This window comes from Perissodus microlepis, chromosome 14 (assembly GCF_051167445.1).
Source record: "Perissodus microlepis isolate ML-2025 ecotype Zambia chromosome 14, ASM5116744v1, whole genome shotgun sequence".
NCBI classification, from domain to species: Eukaryota; Metazoa; Chordata; class Actinopteri; order Cichliformes; family Cichlidae; genus Perissodus; species Perissodus microlepis.
In genome coordinates this window covers 28,098,400-28,122,223 of record NC_140474.1, presented here as the reverse complement: position 1 = coordinate 28,122,223, position 23,824 = coordinate 28,098,400, and the positions used below count along the sequence as shown (strand labels likewise).

Sequence of the window (23,824 nt, the reverse complement as noted above, 5' to 3'; positions counted from 1 at the left end):
AGATATAATATAAAAATAACTAACTGGAAAACTCAAAACCAATAAGATAGAAAAATTAAAAACCCATGAGAAAGAAGGAGCAGTCGGATTGGGACATGGCTGAGATTGAAAGGCTGAATGTGGGAGGAAGAGGGTCATGACATTTTTAAAAAAAAAAAGCTGGGAGGGATCACAGAGAAATACTGAAAGAAAAAACAGAAAGAAGAAAAGCAATAGGAAAGAGTGACGGATAGACAGAGAGATAGTGAGCACTAAAATGTAGTAGAGGAGATAGCAGATGGTGGGGATTATTCTGGACTAAAATACTCTGTGATCTACAGAGGGAAGGCCACAGACATAAACCGTTACAGACTCCATCTGCCAGAAATAGACCAAAAAGAGCTGTAGGTGCACCATCACGATAATGATCAAATACTGCCTGGATAGCAAAATCCAAAAAACGGCTATATTTGTCATCATAAACAACACAATGACTCTGAGGACAGATAAAATGCTGATGTTCAGTTATGCTCACGCGTTTAGAGAAATCACTTGGGAGAAATGTCCTGTTGAGTGTCACAGAATCGGGCCTTTCAAAAAACTTAACAGAATTATATTTAGAAACTGAAACGGGTGATCGGCAACGACGTGAAGACCTAAAACGTGCTGCTTTCAGGTGCCTATGTGCTGGAGCATTTGTTTGTGTGTGATTATGACTGATACCATAAGACCGCCACTAATCCACATTTTATGTTCACCGTGATTAGGACAACAGCCTGCTGAGCTATGTGCGTGCATGTGCGTGTCTGTGTGTGTGTGTGTGTGTCTGTGTGTGTGTGTGTGTGTCTGTGTGTGTGTGTGCAGTGAAAACAAAGGCAAACTAGTCCACAAATCTCCCAAATAATTCGGTTATATCCATCCACACACATACAAAACCTGAAAACACACAAACAGAGATACAGACTTTTACCTTTTCCTGTGTGTAGATCAAACCTTGAACCTGCGGAGAGAGAAAAAAGACAATAAAGAAGGCATAATTACTGTTGTGTTTTGTGAGTGAGCATTAGTGTAGCTGAGGCAATCACACAGTGCACCACCACACTGATGAAACATAGAAATCAACATTAGCATCTCTCTGCAGGCAGACAGAACCTGCGCCATGCTCAGTTGCTTCTTGCATCTTTTCTTGATATCCCTGCAACTGCTACTCAAGACTTTAGGTTCCTGTGGCAGCAAGTAAGCCAGTGGCATTCAAGTCTCAAATATTGTGACTTAATCTTTGTGTGCATAAGAGAGAAAGTGTGTGTTTGTGCATGTGTGTTATTGGCTAATTATCTACCCTGACATGGGGGGGCAGTTAATTAAATCCTTCCCCGGCAGTATGCATAAAGTAATTATTGAGCATGGATGCATATCTACAAAAAAAAAAAACATTTGCATGTGATAAACGCAATGTCACGTGTTCCTTGCTGCAACACACACATTTAAAAGAACTTCCTTTCCAACGAACTGAGAACATGCTGGCAATCAAACCACAAATCAGAAATTTGTTTTTTGCATCATCTTCTCAGAAGATAATGAGCTGCTCTTCGATTCCACCTGGAAATTGAAGGTAAGCGCAATTGCACTTGACAGACCACTAATATCATTGTTTCTAAGTTCATCATCACATTGAACTGGTGTTGATTTTGTTGATCATTGATTTTCGTTAAAGGACTGTTAAAGTTAAAGACTTCTTAATTCTTAAACATATTATGGATTCAGTTTTTATACACCTCAAAACACCAATATGTATCCACCAACTGCGCCAGTGAAACAACACATTCCCTGCAATCACCGTGCCCCCAATTACTGCTTTCTGTTCTGAAGCTGATGGAAGAAGCCTGTCATCCAGTCGGTATGTACAACGTGCAAACAGATGCCCGCTGCATCTGCCGTCTCAGTGAAACGGTCCGGTGCTGGATTGACACGATCTGCTAAGCTGCAGTGAGTGTCTGAGATCTTTACCTTAGCTTAAAGCGCTTTGAACGCTATAATCAGTGATAAAAGCTCTTAACTGACACAACATCCTCAGAGAGAGAAAGGAGGGGAAAAGTGATTGCGTGTGTGTGGGGTTAACTGGGCATTTTTGTCCCTTTGCTACTTTCATGAGACTTCTTACACTTTTCAATTTCAAAGATTCACTTTCTAAGACATCTCTTCCTTTCATGCAAAACACTGCGTCATTGTCCCACACTGTAGCTGCATTCAGAGTATTTTGAAAAGAGGCAACACTGGCAGTTTCAATCTGTCCTCTGCTGAAAACCTTTGATGCTTTCAAGCTGAACAGAGAGAGACTGACCACCCAGGCTACAGGAGCCCTAGAAACAACAGGAGCTTCTGCAGCATACAAATAAGCTTAACAATCTTCTACGGATACGCACACATAAACACAATAAGATGTGTATGCTTTTCCCGTACAGGTTTATGTGTTGCTAAAAATACATATAAAAGACCTTCATGTTACAGGATTAAAGTTCTTTTACCCCTATAGGGACCCCAAAGCTAACAAGCTTTATGGCTCATATAGCAAAAACATCATGCCTGAGTACTTCTGTTTTAGTTTACCAATACAAACGTTCTGCTAAGAGCTGAGTTCTTATAATCTTGCGAACATATAGTCATGTACTTGGTCAGTAGAAAAGCACTTTACACTCTCTTCATGTGTGAAGAGATAAAAAAAAAAACCCAAGCAAACAAGCGAGCAAAAACAAGAAAAACGAGCTCACACAGTAATAATATTTCATATTTTCTGCATGAGCAGGTGATGCAAGCAGAGGTGTGAGGCTGATGCTTCGCACGGCTGATCCTTTTCAGCTGCTGACATTCACAGGACCGTCAGCAGCATGTCTTCACACTACCTGCCACATACGGCTGGAGTGTTCTGCACTTGGAGGCATAATCATTTCAGCAGTTGTTAAGGAGAACTCATTCAGATGGAGCAAAGGCCGGTGGCAAAATTGGAAGAGGAGGGTGGTTGGCAGTGAAAAAATGTGCTCCACATGCTGCTATGTTAACAGTTAATATTTTGCGTATCTGCACAGAACTAATGCAAATTTTGTGCAACAGTGGATGTAACAGCAGTGCGTGATCGCATCTGACTAATCGATGAATGAAAGTTCAGTGACTGACGATGCAAGGAGTGGTGTTTTGGGGTGTTTTTTCAACGAGGCAGCCAGAAACTAAAGAGCCAAATTTAAAAAGTGTGATGATGCAAGCAACAGGTTGCAGATACAGATACTATATCTCCCCCTCTCTAAAGGGCATCATTCACTCTACAACAATGTGATAAGTCACTGCATGAGTCCACTGCCAACAGTTTGAATTTAATCTCAACCTCTGAGCCACTTTACAGAGAATTTCAAACCATTACCCAAGCTCAACGATTGCCAGTGGCTGCCAAGTACCTTCAAGGGAATGTCAGTTTCCATGGTAACCACGCCACCACCAGCTGTAGACCCCATGAGTGAAAAATTCTTTAACGGCCAACGGATCACAAACCTTTCTGGAAGTTTCTCCCGAGTACTGTGTTGGCCTCTCTATCTCTAATGGACTTTTTACTCTTTGTACTGTGTGTGTCAGCTGATGCTCACTTGCAGCTTTCTTTAGTAGTTTCTCTCGGACTGATAGGGCTCTGCGACACTAAATGGAAGGATGTACACATCTTTTAAAGTCAGTTGAGAATCAGGAAATGATATGTTCCCATCCGTGCATGTTAAATTTCATTGTGGTTTCTTAACTTTGATAACATCAAAAATGTGTTTAACCTGTAATACAGTACTGTTTATGTTATTACCTGAAGAAAGAAGATGAAAGCACTATTGTGCTACAGTCACACTAGTTTAAACAGTGGTTGGAGACACAACCACATTTATTGTGACCGTGTGAAATGAAGTTTGCTTGCTTGGAAACAGTTGCTTGAGAGACGGGGAACAGGTCTGTCAACTGCTGTCCTCAAAACATCTTGGGTTAGTCAAGATGGCAATAAGGTGGTCCTATCAGTTTGCAATCAAATGGGCTAAAGCTGGCCATTACATGCAATCTGTTTGTGATAATACACCAAACTCTGATAAATCTGCAGTCCCCAGATCTGTTGCAAATCTATTGTGATCCATCCATTTTCTTCCACTTGTCCAATTCAGGGTCACAGTGGGGATGGAGGTTATCATAGTACAAGAGCCAGGATACTCTTTGGACAGGTAGCCAGACTGTTGAAGGGCCAGCACAGAGACACAGACCACCACTTACACTCACATTCACACCCACAGATAATTTAGAATCACCAACTAACCTAAGCCCGCTAACAGCATGTATCCGGACTGGGGAAAGAAGCCAGACCACAGAGAGAGGACTCACACGGACACGGGGAGAACATGTAAAACTCTTTAAGCAGAAATGCACATTAGCTATTTACATTCAGAAATCAGTCAGAACCTCAAATGTGAAACACACTTTCCTCTATAAGTAGTGGTGTAGTTGCTGTGAAATGGCAATTTAACTGCATTAAAATATAGGCGTGCTGTAACTTTGTTTTAATAAAATAATTTAAACAGAATCCAACCAGCTTACAACCAGATGATGATGCAGATTAATTCCAGCATTTGATTTATTCACAAACCTTTGCCACTCTGTCTGAGAGTGATTCCAGTCAGTCTCAGTCAGACTACAACAGTTTGGGGACAGGCTGCCTCCCACCAAGCGACCTGTGGTATCCACTCAAGCTCTGGGTGACAAGTTGGTTACTTGTAACCCAGATGTAACCGAGCCATTAGAAAAGCAATGGCCTTGTTAAACAATACCAGGTAAAGCAAAGCTTTACTTGAAATTATGTGCTTAGATGCTCTGAGCAGCACTGAAGATGGAAAAACAACTTTCCAACTTGGGAAATAAGACCAACAACTGTAAATGCACAGGCGGGCTGAAACAAGCTCTATAACTTTGACTGAATTATTATCACCATGTAAGTTACAAATTTACTGTTACAGTCTTCTGAAGGACTGGTGGGTCTTTACAGCATAATAAAGTAAATCGACTCAGCTCATTATTTTTCCTCTAAAACCAAACTGACACGAGTAAAACAAATCACTGTGGAGTGCCTTTAGTTTTGATTGCATTCCTGGGGACAGACTACTGGAGCAGTGAAAATAACAGTTAAGAAGACTGAGAATATTACTGCTGAGCATATGTGCACAATTAAAATGCAATTTGTTTAAATGTTTAAAGCGGATCAAAGTACATTCCCGAGAACTGGTATAAAAGTAAAGATGAGCTTCTGGTAAACTACAGCATCACATCTAATTATCACTAAACGAATGTTTCTATAGTAAAAAATATGTGTTGTTTCGCTTTTTGTGTTGTTTCCCTTATAAGCAGGGTTTACTTCTCTCTTCTGAAGACAAGGAAAGGAAGAGTACTGCTCAGTAGACACTGAAGAAATGCAGCTTCAAGCAAAACAGACATGTGCCTCCCAAAGGCAAAGCTTCGCTCATCTCTCCCGCTAGTGTGCGTAGCCAGGAGTTGATAACCAGGTAGAGAGGAGCCATGTTGGAGACAACATGCCCAAACAAACTCCCACAGGATGTGGAGCGCTTCTTAAAAGCAGACAAGCCGCATCTTTAAAAACACAGCTCTGGCATTGGTTCACACATGATTTCATGACCCACGGTGTTCACACCTGATTCTCTCCCCTCCTGGGTCTTAATCAAGTTGTTTGTTTCCGAAAGACTTCATTAGTTTGTTTCTTTGATTGTGTAGCTGTGAATGCCTCTGAGTGAGTGCGCGCGGATGAACGCACACTGATTTAACATCATGAAACACACATACTGTCCTTGAGAGTGCCTCTGACAAATGTAAACAAGTAAAACAAACAAAAAAAAAAAGCCCTCATGACGTCGTCATCATAGATCATTTTCTTACTGGGAATACAGGTCGGCGCAAGGCAGGCGAATGTGGAGAGGGTGTTAAGAGACGTTTTCCTTTATGGAGAATGATTTGTTTGTTTTACGTTCCAGCTCGCAAGCCTCACGGGCCCTAACCTACATTACAGCACAATGACTATTAATCATTGATGCTCAGACCTTTTAATATCGCTCATATAAAATTTATCTACACGTAAACAAAACAAATGAAGAGTTGTGTTCTGAAACACTGCATATTAATTTTTTGGTGGAAAATGATCACCTGGTGATTACCAAGCCTGTGGTCTCCACAAAGTCTGGACCTAAGAAAGACATGCCTGTTTGTTCTGAGAATATAATATCATTTCCAACTTAGCTGATGAATTTGAAAGTTACTTTATATAGTTACATTACTCTCAGACACATATCATGTCTTTTAAGGTTATTTACAGTTATGTAACTGTAATCTATAGCACTGTGCAAATGTTTTGAGCCACCCCTCATTTCTTTATGTGCTGCTTGGAAAATTAGAAATGCTCCATGAAAGAGCCTCTGCCATGTTTCACAGATGGCTGTGGACACTTACTATATAAGACCTGTTGACACTGATTTTGAGTCATTGTGTAGTTTGGCATACCTCACCTTTTTCCCCCTGTTTACCTTCCTTACACATGGCTTTTTCGACAGCCACTCGTCCATTGAGAACATTTCTGATGAAGCATCGGTGAAACAGAAGATGGATCAGTTCAAGGGTCAAATCTCATGTTTAGTGACAGGCCTTTGCTGGATTTCCCCCCCCTATTTCTTAAGGGTGTGAATTCAGACACTTTTCATCAGCTTTTTAGGTCTGCCACTTCTTCTTTTGACCTCCACTGTTCCAGTTTCCTCAAATTTTTTTAAGGGCACACTGCACGCCATATCTATATGAAAAGTTTTTCTCTCATAGCTCTTTAGGAATCATCTTGTTGGTTCAAAAATACAATTTCATGCCTGTCAAACTGTGGTGTTTTTGATATTTTTCATAGATACTACTGCTGAAGTCCACTTTAAAAATTTATAGCAGTCTAGCAGTTTGGAAGCTAAATAATAAAAAAATGAAATGAAAGGTGGCTTGACACTTTTGCACAGTAGTGAAGCCGTGAAATGCTGACAGTTCGTTAGTTTATATGCATATCAAATTCATTTTCACAGTTTGCGCCTGCAAATCGTATTTTCAGAGTGTCTTTAGGTGTGAAGATTAAGATTGCCCTCTAACAAGTCAGTCAAACTAAAACTTTGTTCAGTCACATTAATGTTTCAAACCCCAGTGCAGCACCAGCTTCAACAAGCTTCAACCTACACACTATTTTTGTATCAGCTTGATGAATAACTTCTATGGAAACCTGAGTATCAGTGACGTGCTTTTCAGAAAAATAATGAACACAAAAATATATTTTTAGACCAAGTCCAAACACAGCAGCTGTCTCATTTGCATTTGTGATTATCAGAGACTATTTCTCTCGTGTATTTCTTTTTACCATTGACAAGAAGCCACTGTACCATCGCTGCTCGCTGTGCGCCATCAATCTTCAAACAATCTCTAGTCTTTGCTGCAATGTACTCCATATTTGTCACTTTTGAGACAGGGCCCAATTGTGTCTCATGGATGGGACGCTCGGTGTCCGTTTCATTTTGACGACTTTGAGATAGCCAAGCACTTCACAAGTTACAGACATGTCTGAAGTTCAATTTAAATGACCACTGGCTGAAAACAAAAAAACATGCACTGCCTGAAATCTCACATGCACACACGACAACAGAGTTTTGAGGCCTGCTGTAATGAGTGTATGAATCCCAATATTGCAAAAGTGCCTATAAGAACCACCGTAATTAAAAAGCAGATATAAGAAGAGCTTGGTAGCTCTGGTTTTAACATTTTTTTTATTAAAACGAACAAAGAAGCAAACAATGTATGAAGAACCACAATGGCGTGAACGCACTCCTATCGGCTCTGCTTCACTTATCATTTGCATTATTTATTATGTTTACATACTTAACTTTTCCACCATTGTTTGCCCAAGTCTATTCAAGTCAGCTACATTTAGTTATAGTACAGCTAATTCGCTGTGATCATGTCTCTTTGAATGTTTCATGGGTCTTGGGGAACTATCGATCCTTGATCTCAAAATCATGCACGTTTAAAAATGGAAACCTCACAACCTCCACACTGCAAAAGCCAGTTGGTCTAGTTTTCACGTAGCGTTTCACATTGGCAGTATTTTTTTCTTCAGACACATGCATCAAAGGCATTTAAAATCTGAGAAATGGTAAGCTCAAATATCTCATTAAAAAAAAAAATGAACTACCTCAGAAATCAAAGCTCTTACAAATTCCAGATCTAAGGCCAATGCAGAATCATCATTTCATCCAGACAGTCATTATAACTGCGGAGAAAAACGTCTCCAGAGGTCAATTAACCCGATGAGTGAACTGAGAACCCTCCAGTGGAGGCATCAAATAAGCCAATATAGCAAAGACAACTCACACACACACACACGAGCAGGCCAAGATAATAATGACATGACAAAGAAGCACTTGATAAACTGACACATGCTGTTTAATTCTCTCTGTCTCTGTTAAACATACTCTCTCACACACACTGTACACATTAGCAAACAGCTTGCTGTCCTTTAATCGCACGTCATCTTTTAATTGGAATAAGTGTGAAAGAAATAAAGGCAGTTAGATTGGCTCAGTCTGGCAGAGACGCCTTAGAGCACGAGTGCTGGAACGAACTTCATATATTCACATATGTTTTAATCATAAGGTCTTTTTACAGTCAGCCTGGAAGCGGAGGTAGCCAGATTATTATTTTTACATTCTCCATCAAAATCAGCCCTCCGTCGAAAATTTTACATGATTTACTGTTGGCTTAATTGAACAGTAGATAAAAACACTCAATCTCTGAAGAGACTAAATTATCAGATAAACCTAAATTATATACCCAAAGGTAATAGATAGCACAAATGTAAAACTTTAATAGTTGACATATCTCAAATACAACAATTTATTTGGCCATGCCAACAACTGATTACATAGCACTGATTGCCTTGATTATGAGGAAGGAGGCGATAGACTGTGTCCTTAAGGAGCCAAAATCAGTCACTTTTGTGTGCTTATGATGGTCCAAGCGGTGTATTTGAGTCCTCGAATTAAGGGTTAGATTAATGAATTATATGATGACACCACGATGGACTGTTATTCACTCATCCTATGTAGGGGTGGACTGCCTTTTTGTTATAGTTTTCTCCTGTTTTCATAGTTAGGGAGCCAAGTTGTTGTCATTTGGTTTAATTCTTTTGATTAGGTTAGTTTGGTAAATCCTCGAGGTTATATGACACTAAAAAAGGAGCCTAACAAATTAACATATTGTAAATCAATCATTGTCAAACTTTATCAATTGTGTGATGTGGCTGCTTGGGGTCTGATGAGGATGGATCACCCTTATGTTGTGGTCTGGCCCTAGACAGGCCATAACACCCTGAAAAAGCTTCAGATATTCAGGTCACCTATACCTGCTCAGGCTACTTTAACTCATGGTCTTTATAATACATAACACTTTAACCACAGCAGAGTCATTTTCTGGGTTGCTGCATCTGTCTACGACATGCTCATTCACAGCCTTCTCGAGGTATTATTCACCATCGCATACTTATATCTACATAATAAGTATGCGTGAGCTGCACACAATTGCTCACCGAAGTCTCAGTGTTGCTTATGCAAGCACTTTCCAACAGAATGCACACATGCATGAAGAATCATGCATAAAAAAAAAACTCCCTACACACACACTCATACAAACACACTTACACTTACATATCCCTGCCCCAGCACACACTGAAACCTTTGATTTGCGTGAGCACGGGTAGTTGTGCTCTTAGGACCTTTGGCTATTTCGGCCGTTAAATTGGTCCCAGTGAGATGTGAGAGCTCAGACCACGGGGCTGACCTCTAACTCTCCACCTATGGTGGCAAAGAGTCAGAATCGGTCGGTCCGATCAATGGCACAACAGCAGCCAGACACCCAGCTTCGATGTAGGAAGCCTCGTTGTAATGTATCAGCAGGCAGATGATGATAATGGACAAGGCCATCTGCTTGGTGGTTCTCCTCCGAGCACACGTTTGATTTTAGGGAAAATCTTTCTGCCTTTGACGGTTAAATAATCCTGGGAGCTGATTAAGGAATCAGAATTGGCTCGACTGTTTTTATTTTTTTTATATATTATTATTTTTTAAGGACCCTTGCCTCATTGCCTCTTTTGGGACACAATTAAATTGCAGATTCTATTAAAATAACTTTATTTAAACCTCACAAAAGATGACACTAGTGAAGATACAGTTGAAGCTCTGACAGTTATTGCTCATAATTACTTGTAATAAAGGTAAAAAAGCAATACAAGACATGTAATGGACTGCCTTGTGCTGTGCTCAGAAGTGATAGCCTAGCTTCCTAGAAATCCTGTAGACACTGATGAGTGTCCTGCTCCAGCCACCTTTTGTCTGGGCATTGTTTATGACACATGACTACTGCTGGGCTTCCTACTGCATCCAAAGTCACCTGAGGACACTGATAAGACTTCACACCTGACTGCTGAGCAGGCTCTCAGACATGATGGAAGTTATATTTGGCCTGTCTGCCTGACAAAAAAATAAATAAATGAAGAACGTATCTACCTGTCAATCAGCTGAGGACACAACCAGGTCCAAAGCTGAACTAAACTCATTAAAAGAGGAAGCAAAGCAGAGTCAAGAGCCACGTGTGGGAGAGTAATGCTAAGGAGTTGCACTGTCATCCACTGGTCATTCTTTTCAACACAAACTGTAATCATGAACTGATCACCATTTCCTTAATTGTTTTGTTGCTAAGGAAGAGCAAAAAACTGCAGTTGCTTCAGTGTATTTGTTTTTTGACAGAAATAAGAATCCCCAATTTACACATGTGAACTCATACTTTATATTTGACTAATAAAAGTGTCACACAACATGACTTTGAATGATGCAGAAACAGCTGATGCAAAATCAAAACTGGACATTTAGACATCTTTTTCAGTCACAGTTAAAAAAAAGAAAAACCAGAATGCTGCACATCATAGCCTCATCATACATGAATAATCTAAAGCCAATCAGTATGAAGCCCTCCATCGGCCATTAAGTCTTTCTGAATGGAGTCTTCCAACCTCATTCCAACAGACCGATTCCTCGCCGGCTGCTGAGATGCCAGTACAGATGGACTGAATGGAGATGAGGCCAGGAGCAGTGTCTGTGGAGCTAAACTCTTGGTGAATTGTGCCAGCAAAGAACGGCGCCGCTCTGGGGCCTGGCCCATGCGTTCACTCGAGCCCTGGCATGGAGAACAGGGGCCCCCTTGTTTGGCAGAGGCATGTTGACGGGAAACATAAAGCATTCACATGATAACGAGAGAGCGAATACATGTCGCTGCTTTCTCTCCCTCAGATACAGTACACGTCTTTACACAGGGGGGTGGGATGTGTGTGTGTGTGTGTGTGTGGGGGGGGGGGGGGTCAGCAAGTACACATATACACACACACACACAAATAAATCACACTAATCTACTGTACACTGACACAAACACACACTGGTGCAGTCGCACAAACCCCTCAGTGTCTGGTGCAGAACGGCCTGATTGCTGGCCTCATCACCAAGGAGACCAGTATTAAGCGGGCACCTGGCAGAGACTGACTGGCATTTAGCATTTAGGACCCCACAAAGCTTTCAGGCAGAATATACAGGCCCTTTTCTCAAACGAGAGAGGGAGAGAGAGAGATTAGTCACATGGATACACACAGAGAAATAAAAACAGGGGGGAGAGAGAATGAAAAACAGTCTGATGATCACATTAAAGAGGAGAATGATTTGGAGGGGAAATAAAACAGTGATAGAGGTGAAGCGGGCAGCGGGTTCGCAACAGCTAGATCAGGGACAAACATGGCTCAAAAAGCAGAAAAGGCGTGAAAGTGAATACGTCGTTGAAGACCGAGATCCTTAAAGGCAGGCAGGAGGTGAGAAAGAAAGGTTTTTTTTGTCAGCTTTACACTGACAAGTGCTTTACAGCAGTGACTACATAGCAGCTGAGAGTCATGCGTCTAACATAAAGGATCTAGGCATTAAGAGCCGCATGTGTGATTTCAGCTTACGTCACAAACGAGGGAAGCTATTAATACTCATGCCCACCTGAGTCTCCACCAGGCTAGGGAGAGAAATGCAGTGCAAATGAACGACAAAAATACAGCTTTTTTTTTCATTTTCATTCACAAGTCCCCAGGCTGAGAATGAAAGAAAGGAAGTGAGAAGAGGGGAAATCAAACATTTGGGTTGTTGTGCTTTGCCCTATTAACAGAAAGTGGAAGATCAAGTGATGGTGGTACACATCCATTCATCCATCCTCTTCTGCTTATCCTTATCGGGATCGCGGGGGGGGGGGCTGGAGACTATCCCAGCTGCCATAGGGCGAGAGGCAGGGTACACCCTGGACAGGTCACCAGTCTGTCGCAGGGCTGCTGCACAGCAAATAAGGGTTAAAGGCTTTAACAGAGGGAGGTGGTGGTGCGCTCCAGATGTTTTTAAGCTGAGGAGAACAGTGGGAGGAGTGGAAAGGAGAGGAGAAATTAATTTTGTCATGAATTAAACAGATAACAGAAGGTGTGCGAGGTCATCGTATCAGCTCCACTGCTGAATTAAGCTCGCAGACCTTCTCCATTATCATTTTTTATGCTTCCACGCCAGCAAAACCATATCTCTCGCATAGCCTTGAGGGAATTTCTTCAAATTTGCTGCTTGAACTCTAGGATGAACTGGTTAGATTCTGGTCGTCAAAAGTTAAAGTTCACTGTGGCCTAATTACATTACATCACTCCTAGGACGTCCAGAGTTCAAGTTTGGACAGACAAGGACATGAACTGCAAGGTGGCTGGCGTGAGGTGACAAAACTTGATCCTCTATTTTTTGAAGTTTTGATTTTCTCATCCAACGATTGTTGTCCATTTTAAATGGAACCTCACTTCCATTGTGACACTGTTCTTCAACATCATTCTCAGTCAGTTTTCTTTCTGTTTGGTCTCAACTTGCAACGCCCTTAAATACACCTTACATATAAAATTCATAATGCACAGGGACCGAGTGTACAATGTTGTGGTTTTAGAAGAAACAACATGCTTTCAAATTGATATTAACTGTCAGTTTATAGTCGGCAATGAATGTGGTATAAACTCTAGCGGGACTTGCTAGCGTTTGCAGATGTTTTGTTTAGCCCGTTCATTTTCTCCAAACTCCTCCGTTTATGAGTGCCGGTGCTTTAGAATTGCTGCTGTGAAGCTTTTTGAGGGGCAGTATTGGGCTGTTAATTTGATCTGCCCCCACCCCCCAAAAAAAAACAAAACTACATTTCTACACAACTAAACTGGAAAAAAATATCAGGCCTCACCATTTAATCTTTCAGTCTCATTGCCAAAGTTATGAAAAATAAAGCACCTAGCCATGCACTTATCTTTACATTTGTCAAAGAATTGGACGTGCCGAACAGTTGGCATTGACATCAGCACAATAGATGTACACCAGGAGTGCTGTGGCCGAGCAACTCCCATAGGTATAATTTGTAGGTGGCCCAGTAACCATATAGTGTATGCTTTATGGAAATACAGTTGTGATTAATTTATTTTTTAAGGTAACATAATAAGAAAACTTTGTTAAGATTTTTTGACAAATATTGCAAATACACTGATCCTGAACATATCAGTTCAACAATAACATTTTTCTAGCTAAAAATCTTCCATTTCAAAATCATTTTGCAGTTACTACATTACTTCTCAATGTTGTATAGATTATGATAAGGTCCATTTCAAGGAAACTCCAAACTTTCAAATCAATTTTATTTATACAGCGCCAAATCACAACAGTAGCCTCAAGGCGCTTTATATTGTAAGGTCGACCCTACAATAATACATACAGAGAAGAACCCAACAATCATATGACACCCTATGAGCAAGCACTTCGGCGACAGTGGAAAGGAAAAACTCCCTTTTAACAGGAAGAAACCTCCAGCAGAACAAGGCTCAGGGAGGGGCGGCCATCTGCCGCTACCTGTTACATGGTCATGGGAGATGGCCACCATCAGTTAAACATTCCGAAATGTTGATAATGAATGTTATTGCAAAAATTCTTTCCAATAGCATAACAATTACTTTTTCTCTTCTGAAAATATGATATGTGTTTATATAATATGACACATTTTTGGTCCTGTTTAAACACTAAAAATGTCCAAAGTGTTTAAAAATATAAAAATAATGCGTTTTTGGCATCACATTCAAATCAAATGTCAGACTCGGGATACAAACCTCAGCATTGGCGTAAGGGCTTGCTTTTTGGACACTCACTATCCGGACAGCTTATGAGTCCTGTGTTCAACAAGAAATAAACTGCTTTGCACACTGAAAACAAAAATAATAATAATAATATTGGAAGCAATTAGGTTTCCTCCAACAGAGGCCTTGACTGTAAACAAAGTTCAACACATTTGGGCTTTCTTTGAGTTAGCTGGCTCGACAAATCCTAAAACCCCAGCTGGTGATAATGGGTGTCAAAGCAGTGGTTATGGCCCGGTGTGCCCTCAAACAAAAGAAGGGAGTTTACACAAAATGGCCCCATTAGTGCCGCCTACTCCAGTCAGATGATGATTAAAAACTGCGATAGCAGGGATAGCAGGGCAGGAACATAACCTGCTCCCGACCGAAGTAAAAAAATCCAGGCACTTTTTAACACAGAAAAATCTGACCTCAACATGAAGATAGCTCAGTAACTTATTAATCTGGCTTCATAGTACACCCCTCAAAACAAATGGCAAAAAAGTGTCTCATCCAGCATCGCCCGACTCGCTTCATCTATCTATCTGCCAGCTTCAACCTCAGACTGTTAAACCAAATGTGAAATCTGCCAATGCTGATGATTTGTTCTCTCAGGTTTACTTTCACAAGTCAACTGGTCCCCAGTTACTCTCATTTAAAATTTCTTAACGGTTCAGCGCTTAGCCCACCGCCTCTGTCCTCGTGGAGCCTGTGATACTTTGATAACAAGCTATGAAAAACTGTATCATATATGTCTCATCTCATCTGCAAGGCCAGCTTATAGTATTAATTTTTCATCTTAATTCAAACAAGGATTAATTAAAAACTGAGCCTTTTTTTCTCCCCTTGGTGCATGGCAGTGGCGTAATCTGTTACTGTATCTGCTCTGGCTCCACCATTGCAAGCTGCATTCACGAGTCTTTATCTAAAGAGTGTTTTACTGTAACAATGGTGAATAGTCTCATGTGGTTGCGCAGGCACACTGATGACAGTTTCAATGGGTCCTGCTATTCCACACTAGGTTCATTTTAACAAAGAGTATTTTTTTCCCCATTGTGCTCTAATACACAACACACATTTCCACGTCTCTCTCATCACCCAGTGGTACAGTAATAAAGAAAAGCTACATCTCGCTCTCTCTCTGTATCTGCCTCGCTCCAGCTCAGCACCAGTCCCGAAGCATTACTCAGCTCTATTCCACTTATTTGCAATGCACAAAAGCAAGCTATCGAAAATGACCAGAGTTGAACTCCAGCGGGGAAATCATTCCCTAAATACAGAGAAATCTTTCAAGAACGAGACAATGCCCTGCCTTAATAAAGTACCCTCCAGCTGAGTACAATAGAGTCATTGATCATCTCGTGTCATCGTTAAAATCTTGTGTTTCATCTCACAGCTTTAATAAAGGGAAAATGTCAACCGTTTACAGGCCAGAGAAGATGGATTACTTTATATTCTGCCATTGATTATGAGATGTTTATGAAGAGACAGAACGGGACTCACAAGTCCCTTCGAGGATCCTGCTATCGCTGACTGAGATTGTCTTTGTTCCACAATGGAGTTTCTCTCCACGTTAGTGTTATATACAGCAACTCTCGATCATCTCACTCCCTCGGCCATCTTTATGACATCACGCCACTGCAGAGCAATGAGAGTGAACTGTAATTGCACATCATTGTTGCTTTGCCATAATTACAGTTGTGATAGTGCACAGGGAGAAAATGACTTAATAGTCTCTGGGTAATTACCCCAATTGACTAGATGGCAGCTAATTGGATTGTTTGACATTGTGTGAATGTCTACATCTTTGCATGTGTGAGTGTACGTGTGTGCGTGTGTGTGTGTGTGTGTGTGTGTGTGAGTGAGTGAGAGAGAGAGAGAGAGAGAGAGAGAGAGAGCACTTGACAAAAAATAATAATAACCACCAAAGACTCCATTTGTGGAAACACTAAGACAAAGATTTACAAATTTTACATGGGGAATCCATTTGAAATTATTTCTAATGACTTTGGTCATTTCTTAAAAATTCATTGCGTATTGCAAACCATTCTGATCTTCACAATGAATTTTTGGACAAAAACATCACTCTTCAAGAGCAGATAATTACTTTACCCTTTAAAATCATCTGATGGTGTTAAAAGTATACCTAAAAATATATAATTACATTTTTTTCTTAATATTGTTGACCTCACTAAGGTTTAAACATAGTTAAACAGATTAACTATCACAATAGCTGTCACAATATTATAATCAACAGAAATACCCAGAAAAATACCACTTTTGATACCATTGCAAAAGAAATTACAAAGTCAAGAGGCTTTTTTATATAATATATCAAATGTTTTCAGTATATATCCCTGTTTATTTCCGGTGCTTATGATGACTTGGTACCATATTTATGTTGCTAATCAGTTATGGTAGACTTTCACTGTTTCTCTCTAGCGGCTTGTAGACTCTTCTCAACTTCAATCTTGGATTTTAAGAGAAAGCTGACACTTTTTAGGCACAAACAACACATCAAATGTTAAATCTGTAAAATGAACAATATCAATAGCATGCTATGTTGCTCCTACCTTAGCTCCAACCATAGCTGCTAGCTATCTCAATAATAAGTTAACAGACAGCTAATGAGGATAACTGCTAATAAACAGCTAATGTTAACATGTTTGAGGGAATGACAATGTTTATAGCAATTTTTAATTTCAGTGTTGTTGAAACAGGTGCTTTAGTCTTCAAGGTGCTTTGAAAGTTTGTTGCACTTCTGTTCATGTATTCAGCTGCCAGTGAAGGGAGCGCTGTGCTGTGAACTCATAAAAAAGACATACCGTTATTTTTTCAGAATTTTGCTGTTGAAAGGTGACATAAATATCGGTTCTGGTAGCATCTGATAGCATTTAATTTACATGTTCTGATTTGGTGAAGGTGGGCAGCAGGGCTTAGCCCTGGTAGGTTAACAGATTATTGGCAGTAGGTTTGAAAGTGAGAATTTTTGGTTTCTGTCTCTCTGTGTTAGCCCTATAATGGACTGAAAACTTGTTCATGGTTGACGTTGCAAAATGATATCCCTTAATAGGCAGGCCCAACTTCTCATAACGTGTAAAATTCACACAACTTCCTTTTAAACCTGACAACTTGAACGACCAGAGGAAGGATCCATGTTCTCATTTCCTTAACTGGAGACCGTTGGCTGGTGAATATCCTCTCAATTCATTCAGGCTCATACATGACAGCATATGATTTCACTATATGCGAATTAACATTGAAAACCACCTTGATTATCTCCTTACAGTGTTATGCTCTGCCAGGAAGGCTCAGGCCCTGGCATTTGTGTGGATGTTTATTTGACATGTACTGAACCTGAACACTGATGTTAGATAACCCCTCATAGAAAGATGCACCCTAATTCAGGAAAACTGGCTTTGGCAAAATTTGTTCAGAGCAGCTCAGCAGACATAGATACTGACTCCCAGATTCTGACTCCAAACTGTCTCCAAAGTCCCCTTATCCAGATCCAATCAAGCATTCACAAGATACGCCACACCAAGCCTGATCCACAGAGGCACTACCCCATTACCTCAAGGACCCAAAGCTCCTGGTGCCAACACTCATGTACCAGACACCATAAGACATCACCCAGACCAAAACTGTTTTGGCTGATTTTTTCTACTCAAGTCATTTTCTCAAGCTCACACACGTAATTCAGCTTCCTTAAGAACTCCAGAATTAGTTTAGGAATCCAGCAAATGTTACCTGTCACAAGTTCATAAAACAGGCAGCAGTTCTGTACTGAGAGCATTGTACAGCGATTGCAGAGATCTCTGATGCATTAGAGGGTTTGTTCACCCTGCACACATTTTGACCCCTTCAATGGTTTCCAATTTGCACAAGATCTGATTTTAAAAAGCATCTGCTCACATATAAATAGCCAAGAGTTCACTCACACAATCATATTTATCTGAGCTCACCATCCATTATGTATCCTGTCACGATTTTCCAATCACAGGCCTGGCTGGCAGGCTGTCATCGACAATCAGGAGGAAATTAGCAGGCAGCAGAGCATTTCCTACAAATCACCACACTAGATCTGGAGGCCCTGTGGAAAGATAAACCTTCAGAAATCTTCAAATCCCATCCACAGTTTGTCACAGCAGGGGAAAAAAAGACATAAAGAGTGTATATCGGGGCCCAGTCCACAGCTTCTTCTTTTTTTCTTTTTTTTTTAAATCATTCCAATCACTTCCTGTCTGGTTTGTGATTAAAAATGCCAACCTAGGGAAAATGAGACTTTTAGTTTTTAGAAATATTTCTGACCAAAAAAGTAAGAAATATGTTTTAAAAAAAAAAAAAAAAACAGCAAAAAGAAAATGACAGATAGAAAATAATTTGTAGCTGCCCGACAGCATGTGTACACATGCATGGTCTTGCCTGTGTGCCACCAAACTGATCAAATAAAGCCAAAGCTATCTATAATCTATAAGCCAGGGTCGTAGACCAAATGACAGACATAATCTGTAGCAAAGCCCGTTTTAGCAGATGATTTGGGCCTTGGCTCCATAGTTTACACATTGTTCCACATTCACAAATCATCTCTTAGTAAGTAAGCAAGCAAGTTGCATCATCCTCACTCATGTAAAAGCAGCATGGAGGGTTTAATTCAGTGCTAATGCAATTAAAACTGGGAGAAAAGACGCCGAAGTGCAAAGAAGGAAAACATCTTAGGAAGTTGCCCGAGAAGGCGACAAATCAAAGGCTTGTTTGTGAAATAATAAACGTGATGCCCCAAATTATGGACCCTTACAAATGAATGTAGTTCTGTTTGTCTGTTCTTTCCTCAGATAAGCTGAGAAAGTATGAATGCATGCAATCAATATGCACTTCTGTCACTTTACAGTTACACCATTTCATTCACTGAAACAGACAGTCCTTATTCCTTTAATATTGCCACAGTAATATTTAGCAATGTTTTCCCAAGGGAGACAAGTTAAAGATTTTCCTTTAGTTGTTTTTGCTCTCCTTTAACACTGTCTTTCACCATCCTCCAATTAAACAGCCATTTCTTTTCTGTTTAGCCAGAACACTGCCTCCGGCTTCGTTTTCCATTAACACTCTCCACTGTTATTCTTTTCTTCTTGAGCTATTTGCAGGGTGTTTTTAGAAAGCTCGCAATGCCAAGTGCTGTAATCTCTGTATAGACAGAAATGGGGAAGGCTTTACCTCTCAGACGCACAACCTTTAATGAGACACAGCATTAGCCTCGAGGTGACAAAATCCTCTTTTCCGAAAAAGATGGACAACTCCGTGTTGTGCAGGGATCCCATGTGAGTCTGGATCACTGCATCAGTAGGAGGCAAACCAGCCTAGTCAATCAGTCATTGTCACTCGGTATGTTTTGTATGCTCATTCAGTCTTGAACGAGATGCCATTAATCAAAGCGCCGTTATCCTTTTTTTAATGGTGTCATAATGAAAACAGTGTCCTTCTCGAAGTCTGTTCAGTTTCTGTGTTTCTACCATTTAACGCTTTCTCCCAAAAAGATTATATTGACGAACGCTGTAGCCTTAATGATGAGTTTTGATACCTCAGTACAATAAAGACATGTTTTGAAGACCATTAGAATAGATTCTTGGTTTATAGGTTAGGCAAAGACCACCCTCACTGACTTCAGATGCAAACCCAGTCATTCTGTTCTATAAGCCTGAAGTGAGACAGAAACTGCTTGGTTCAGAAAAGAGCTTCAGTTGTCATGTGTCAGTGTGTGGCTGGCAGAGTGCAGATCCAATTGCAGACTTGGAGACAGGACTGAATTCAGACCAGCATTTTATTGCCCGAGCTTGGGCAGCAAAATACAGCAATACAAAAAGTCAGACTAACCAGGAATTAAGCACTTAGAAGTTATAAAACTGAACACACACATGGGAAAGGTATGATGACAACGTCACCAAGACTAGACTCAGACAATAAGTAGACAGGAGGGAATCAGGGCAGAGAGGACACACCTGGGGGACATGGCTGAAGGAATGTAAGTGACGCGAGACAGGAAGCAGAACTGAACATAATGCACACGAAACAAGGAACTATCAAAATAAGACAGGAAAGATAACAAACTCAGACAAAGAGACCCAGACTTGAGACACAGGAACAGAGTAACACAACACATAGACATGACTGGAGGAGGAGATGACACTCACCTGGGACCACAGGAGAGGATAATTAAATATTAGAAACTAAGAAGATAATCAGATACACACTATGACCTTAACATGAAACTGGACACAGACCAAAGGTAAACAAATACAGAGATAAAGGCTGACTACTCAGAGACAAAAGAAGGAGCCTGTGACAGGAGAGGCGACTTGCACCATTACAGGATTAACGACTAGGAATTTAAATAACAAAACTCAGAAGACTAAATGTTAGAACTAGAACGTAAATTGTTTCACAAGTCCAGAAATAAATTAAAAACCACCAAAACTCAAAATACATGGCCTAAAAACCTAGGGCCCTAACATCAGTAGGCTTCAGTAGGTACTTCTAGTAGTCGTTCAAGGGTTAAAGAGTTAACCGCCCTCACAGTTGATGTCATGTGGGATAAGCGTGAATGTGGACCAACATTCCATTATTGTGTTATGCTTATTTAAAGCTCCTGCAATAGCTAAAATCTACTTAAAAGGCTTTTTGTAGTATAGTGGACAAATAGGGCAAACACACACACACACACACATAAAATTACTATGTCAATGGGGTATATGGCAATACTACTATCTGGCATTATCAGATAAGTCTGTGAAATACCCTCGTGATGTTAATGCACAAGGGAGGGTGGGGGGAAGGATCTTTGTGTGTGTGTGTGTGTGCGTGTGTGTGCGTTGGTATATCTATCTGTTCCTGCGCGGCCTTGAGATAGTAATAGTGAATTTAGCTCCTCGCATTCGTCAATTACTACTTGATAGTGCAAACACAAAGCAGTAATCAGAGCGCTGGACGGTGTTTCCAGGCCCCCACCATCCGTCCCAAGGCTATCAGAGAAGGCAACCAGATAAGACAGTAAAGACAAGGATTAAGGGTTGGAGTGGCACAGCAGCATATGGTGCCCCCCGATAAACATGCCCCTTATACTGCTGTTACACAAACACCACCTACATGTTTGACACAATTAACAGGTCTCAAAGGATGTACGAAAAGAAATCCTCTTCTATTTCTTACTTAACCTTTAAAGTTTACCGTGAAATTACTGTGAATAACATTTAGCGGCTAAAACTTTGTTTTGCTGAGCTAAACTTCTCAGACTGTGTTATTTTGTTGACAAAATAAAAGGTTAAATGATTTTTTATTATTGTTTAACTAAAGTACTGAGCAGTTATGTTATAGCGTTATTTAACATTTAGCAATGTTCTTGAAATATCATTTCAGTTTTGAGGCTATATCTCTCACCCCTAATCTACAGCAATCTGTAAAACATGGTGGAAGCTTTGTTGTGGTTTGAGGCTACAATTCAGCGAGTTTTGTTGGAGATCATGTCAAAACTGATGGAATTATGAACAAAGAAAATTATCAACAGATTTGAAGCCACTATGCAATACCATCTGGAAAACATCTGATTGATGAACAGCTTAAGTTTTCAGTAATAACAACGATCCCAAACACACTCTCAATGCAGTGAAAACACACCTGGACAGGAAAACACACAATGGAACACAGATTGGCCTCCCCAGAGCCCACCCGTCCATATCACTGAAGCAGTGTGTGATCATCCTGATGGAGAATGTAACAAAAGTGCTCCAACACTGTTACACAATACTGTATATCTCAGGAAGGTGACATTAATTTTTTTTCTTTTTTTATAAAGACCCTTAATGGTCTTTTTAACTCTTCCATAGATGTGTTCCTGTCTTTGAATGGGTGCCATTTAAAAATGATCAAAAGGATCATGCTGCCTGTTTTTATTAAGCTTGAAAATCCACTTTCACTCAGCTCCAATAGTGATTTTCATGCACATGCACAACTATTCATAGCTAGCCTAATTTTGACCAGATCAAAATGTAAAGTTTAAATTTAGCCTTGTTTTAGTTTAGCCATTGCTTTCAATTTTAACATTTAAAAAATAAATAATCCCATCACTTTCATTTTCCATTATTTTGAGGCAGATTTTATAACTTTAGTCTTATGTCTATTTATTGGTACATGCCATCGTTTTGGATAAAAAATATTCCATCGATTTATTAATTTGTCCAAAATTCCTACTAACAACCTCAGCAGAAATACATTTCTAAAAACGAATAAATCACTGTCAGATCGTGCAAAGTAACGTGCAGCCAAAGCTTTGGTATTCTCTGGGTCTCTCAAACCAATATAAATCATCTTTTCTAGTCAAAATATGTTAATATGTTTTGCTAATTGTTGTTGCTGCAAGAATAAAATGTGCTGTTTAATGAGCTGTAGCTAGAAAGCTAATTAGCTAACTATCCTGCAAACTGCTGTGCACTTTTCCCCAGCGACTCTCAGCTTGGTCACTTGTTTACTACGTTAAGGATCAGGACAGGATGTGTCTTCATGGTTTTAAATTAGATAAAGAAAAAAAAATCATCTGGGTTCTTTTTCAAAGTCTGCAGCTCAGCGACTGCATTGCTTTATGCAAACAGTGACATAAGACACCCCATCTAATTATAAGGAATCAGATGAATTAATACCAATCTACTATCATGAAAACAGAGAATATAACATTCTTCCACTGGTATGAGTTCTTCCTCAAGGAAGAACACAGTACATACGTGTGCTGTCACTGCCAATAAAACACGCTATTTAATTTCAGCGGGATGCTTCAAATTGTATTTCAGCAATATGATTAGATTTTGAACTGCTCATATTTTTAATCTGATTTCCTTCGTTGGGCAACAAAATGAACACAGATGCATTGCCTTTTCTATCAAGAGTTAAAACAAGTCCCGCGACAAAAAAAGCTTACAGGTCCTACCTCCTTCTGTCCCTACCCAAATACCCGCTGAGCACAAAATCTCCAACAGAAACAGCAACAGAACAGAAATTACAAAAGCCTGATTAATGCAGACATCATCCCCAGATCAAACAAAGCAAATAACCACTCTGTAGCTCTAATTCTATATACAGTCCTCAGGTGGCTCTGTGTGTGCCTGAACGTGTCAACTAACAGCTTTTCACTATATGTTCATGTAAGCATGTGCGTGTTCTGCAAAGGTATGTCTGTGTTTACAAGTGTATCTGAATGTGTGTATGTGCAGTATAAAGTGTATGTGTGTGTGTGAGCAAGTGTGTATTCCCCCACTTAGTAAAAGTCCCACCTGGTGCCCCCTCCTGTTCAACTGGATGCAACAGAGACAATGTTAGGGTGAAGTCTGCTGTAACAATGCACAGATGGGATCTCTCTCTCTCTCACTCCCTCCCTCCCTCCCTCTCTCTCTCTCTCTCTGTCCCTCTCTTTTCCTCTCGCACAGTGCGCCTAATGCGCCATTCTTCCTGGCTGTTCACATGTATCAGATT

The 23,824-nt window shown here is 40.3% G+C and overlaps 1 protein-coding gene across 2 annotated transcripts in view; it reads right to left on the bottom strand.

The window, feature by feature from the left end:
- igsf11 (immunoglobulin superfamily member 11) overlaps positions 1-23,824 on the bottom strand; it is a 115,550-nt gene that overhangs the window by 79,992 nt on the left and 11,734 nt on the right. The window contains exons 1-2 of one of the 2 annotated variants that reach the window (XM_084951919.1): positions 19,526-20,769; positions 950-979 (exon numbers count right to left, since the gene is read on the bottom strand). Coding sequence is in view for 1 of the 2 variants with exons in the window: in XM_084951918.1 (XP_084808044.1) it covers positions 950-979 (30 nt within the window). In the remaining variant the exon portion in view is untranslated. Of the gene's footprint in view, positions 1-949; positions 980-19,525; positions 20,770-23,824 lie in introns of those variants that run through there. The other variant, XM_084951918.1, reaches the window with a different exon arrangement.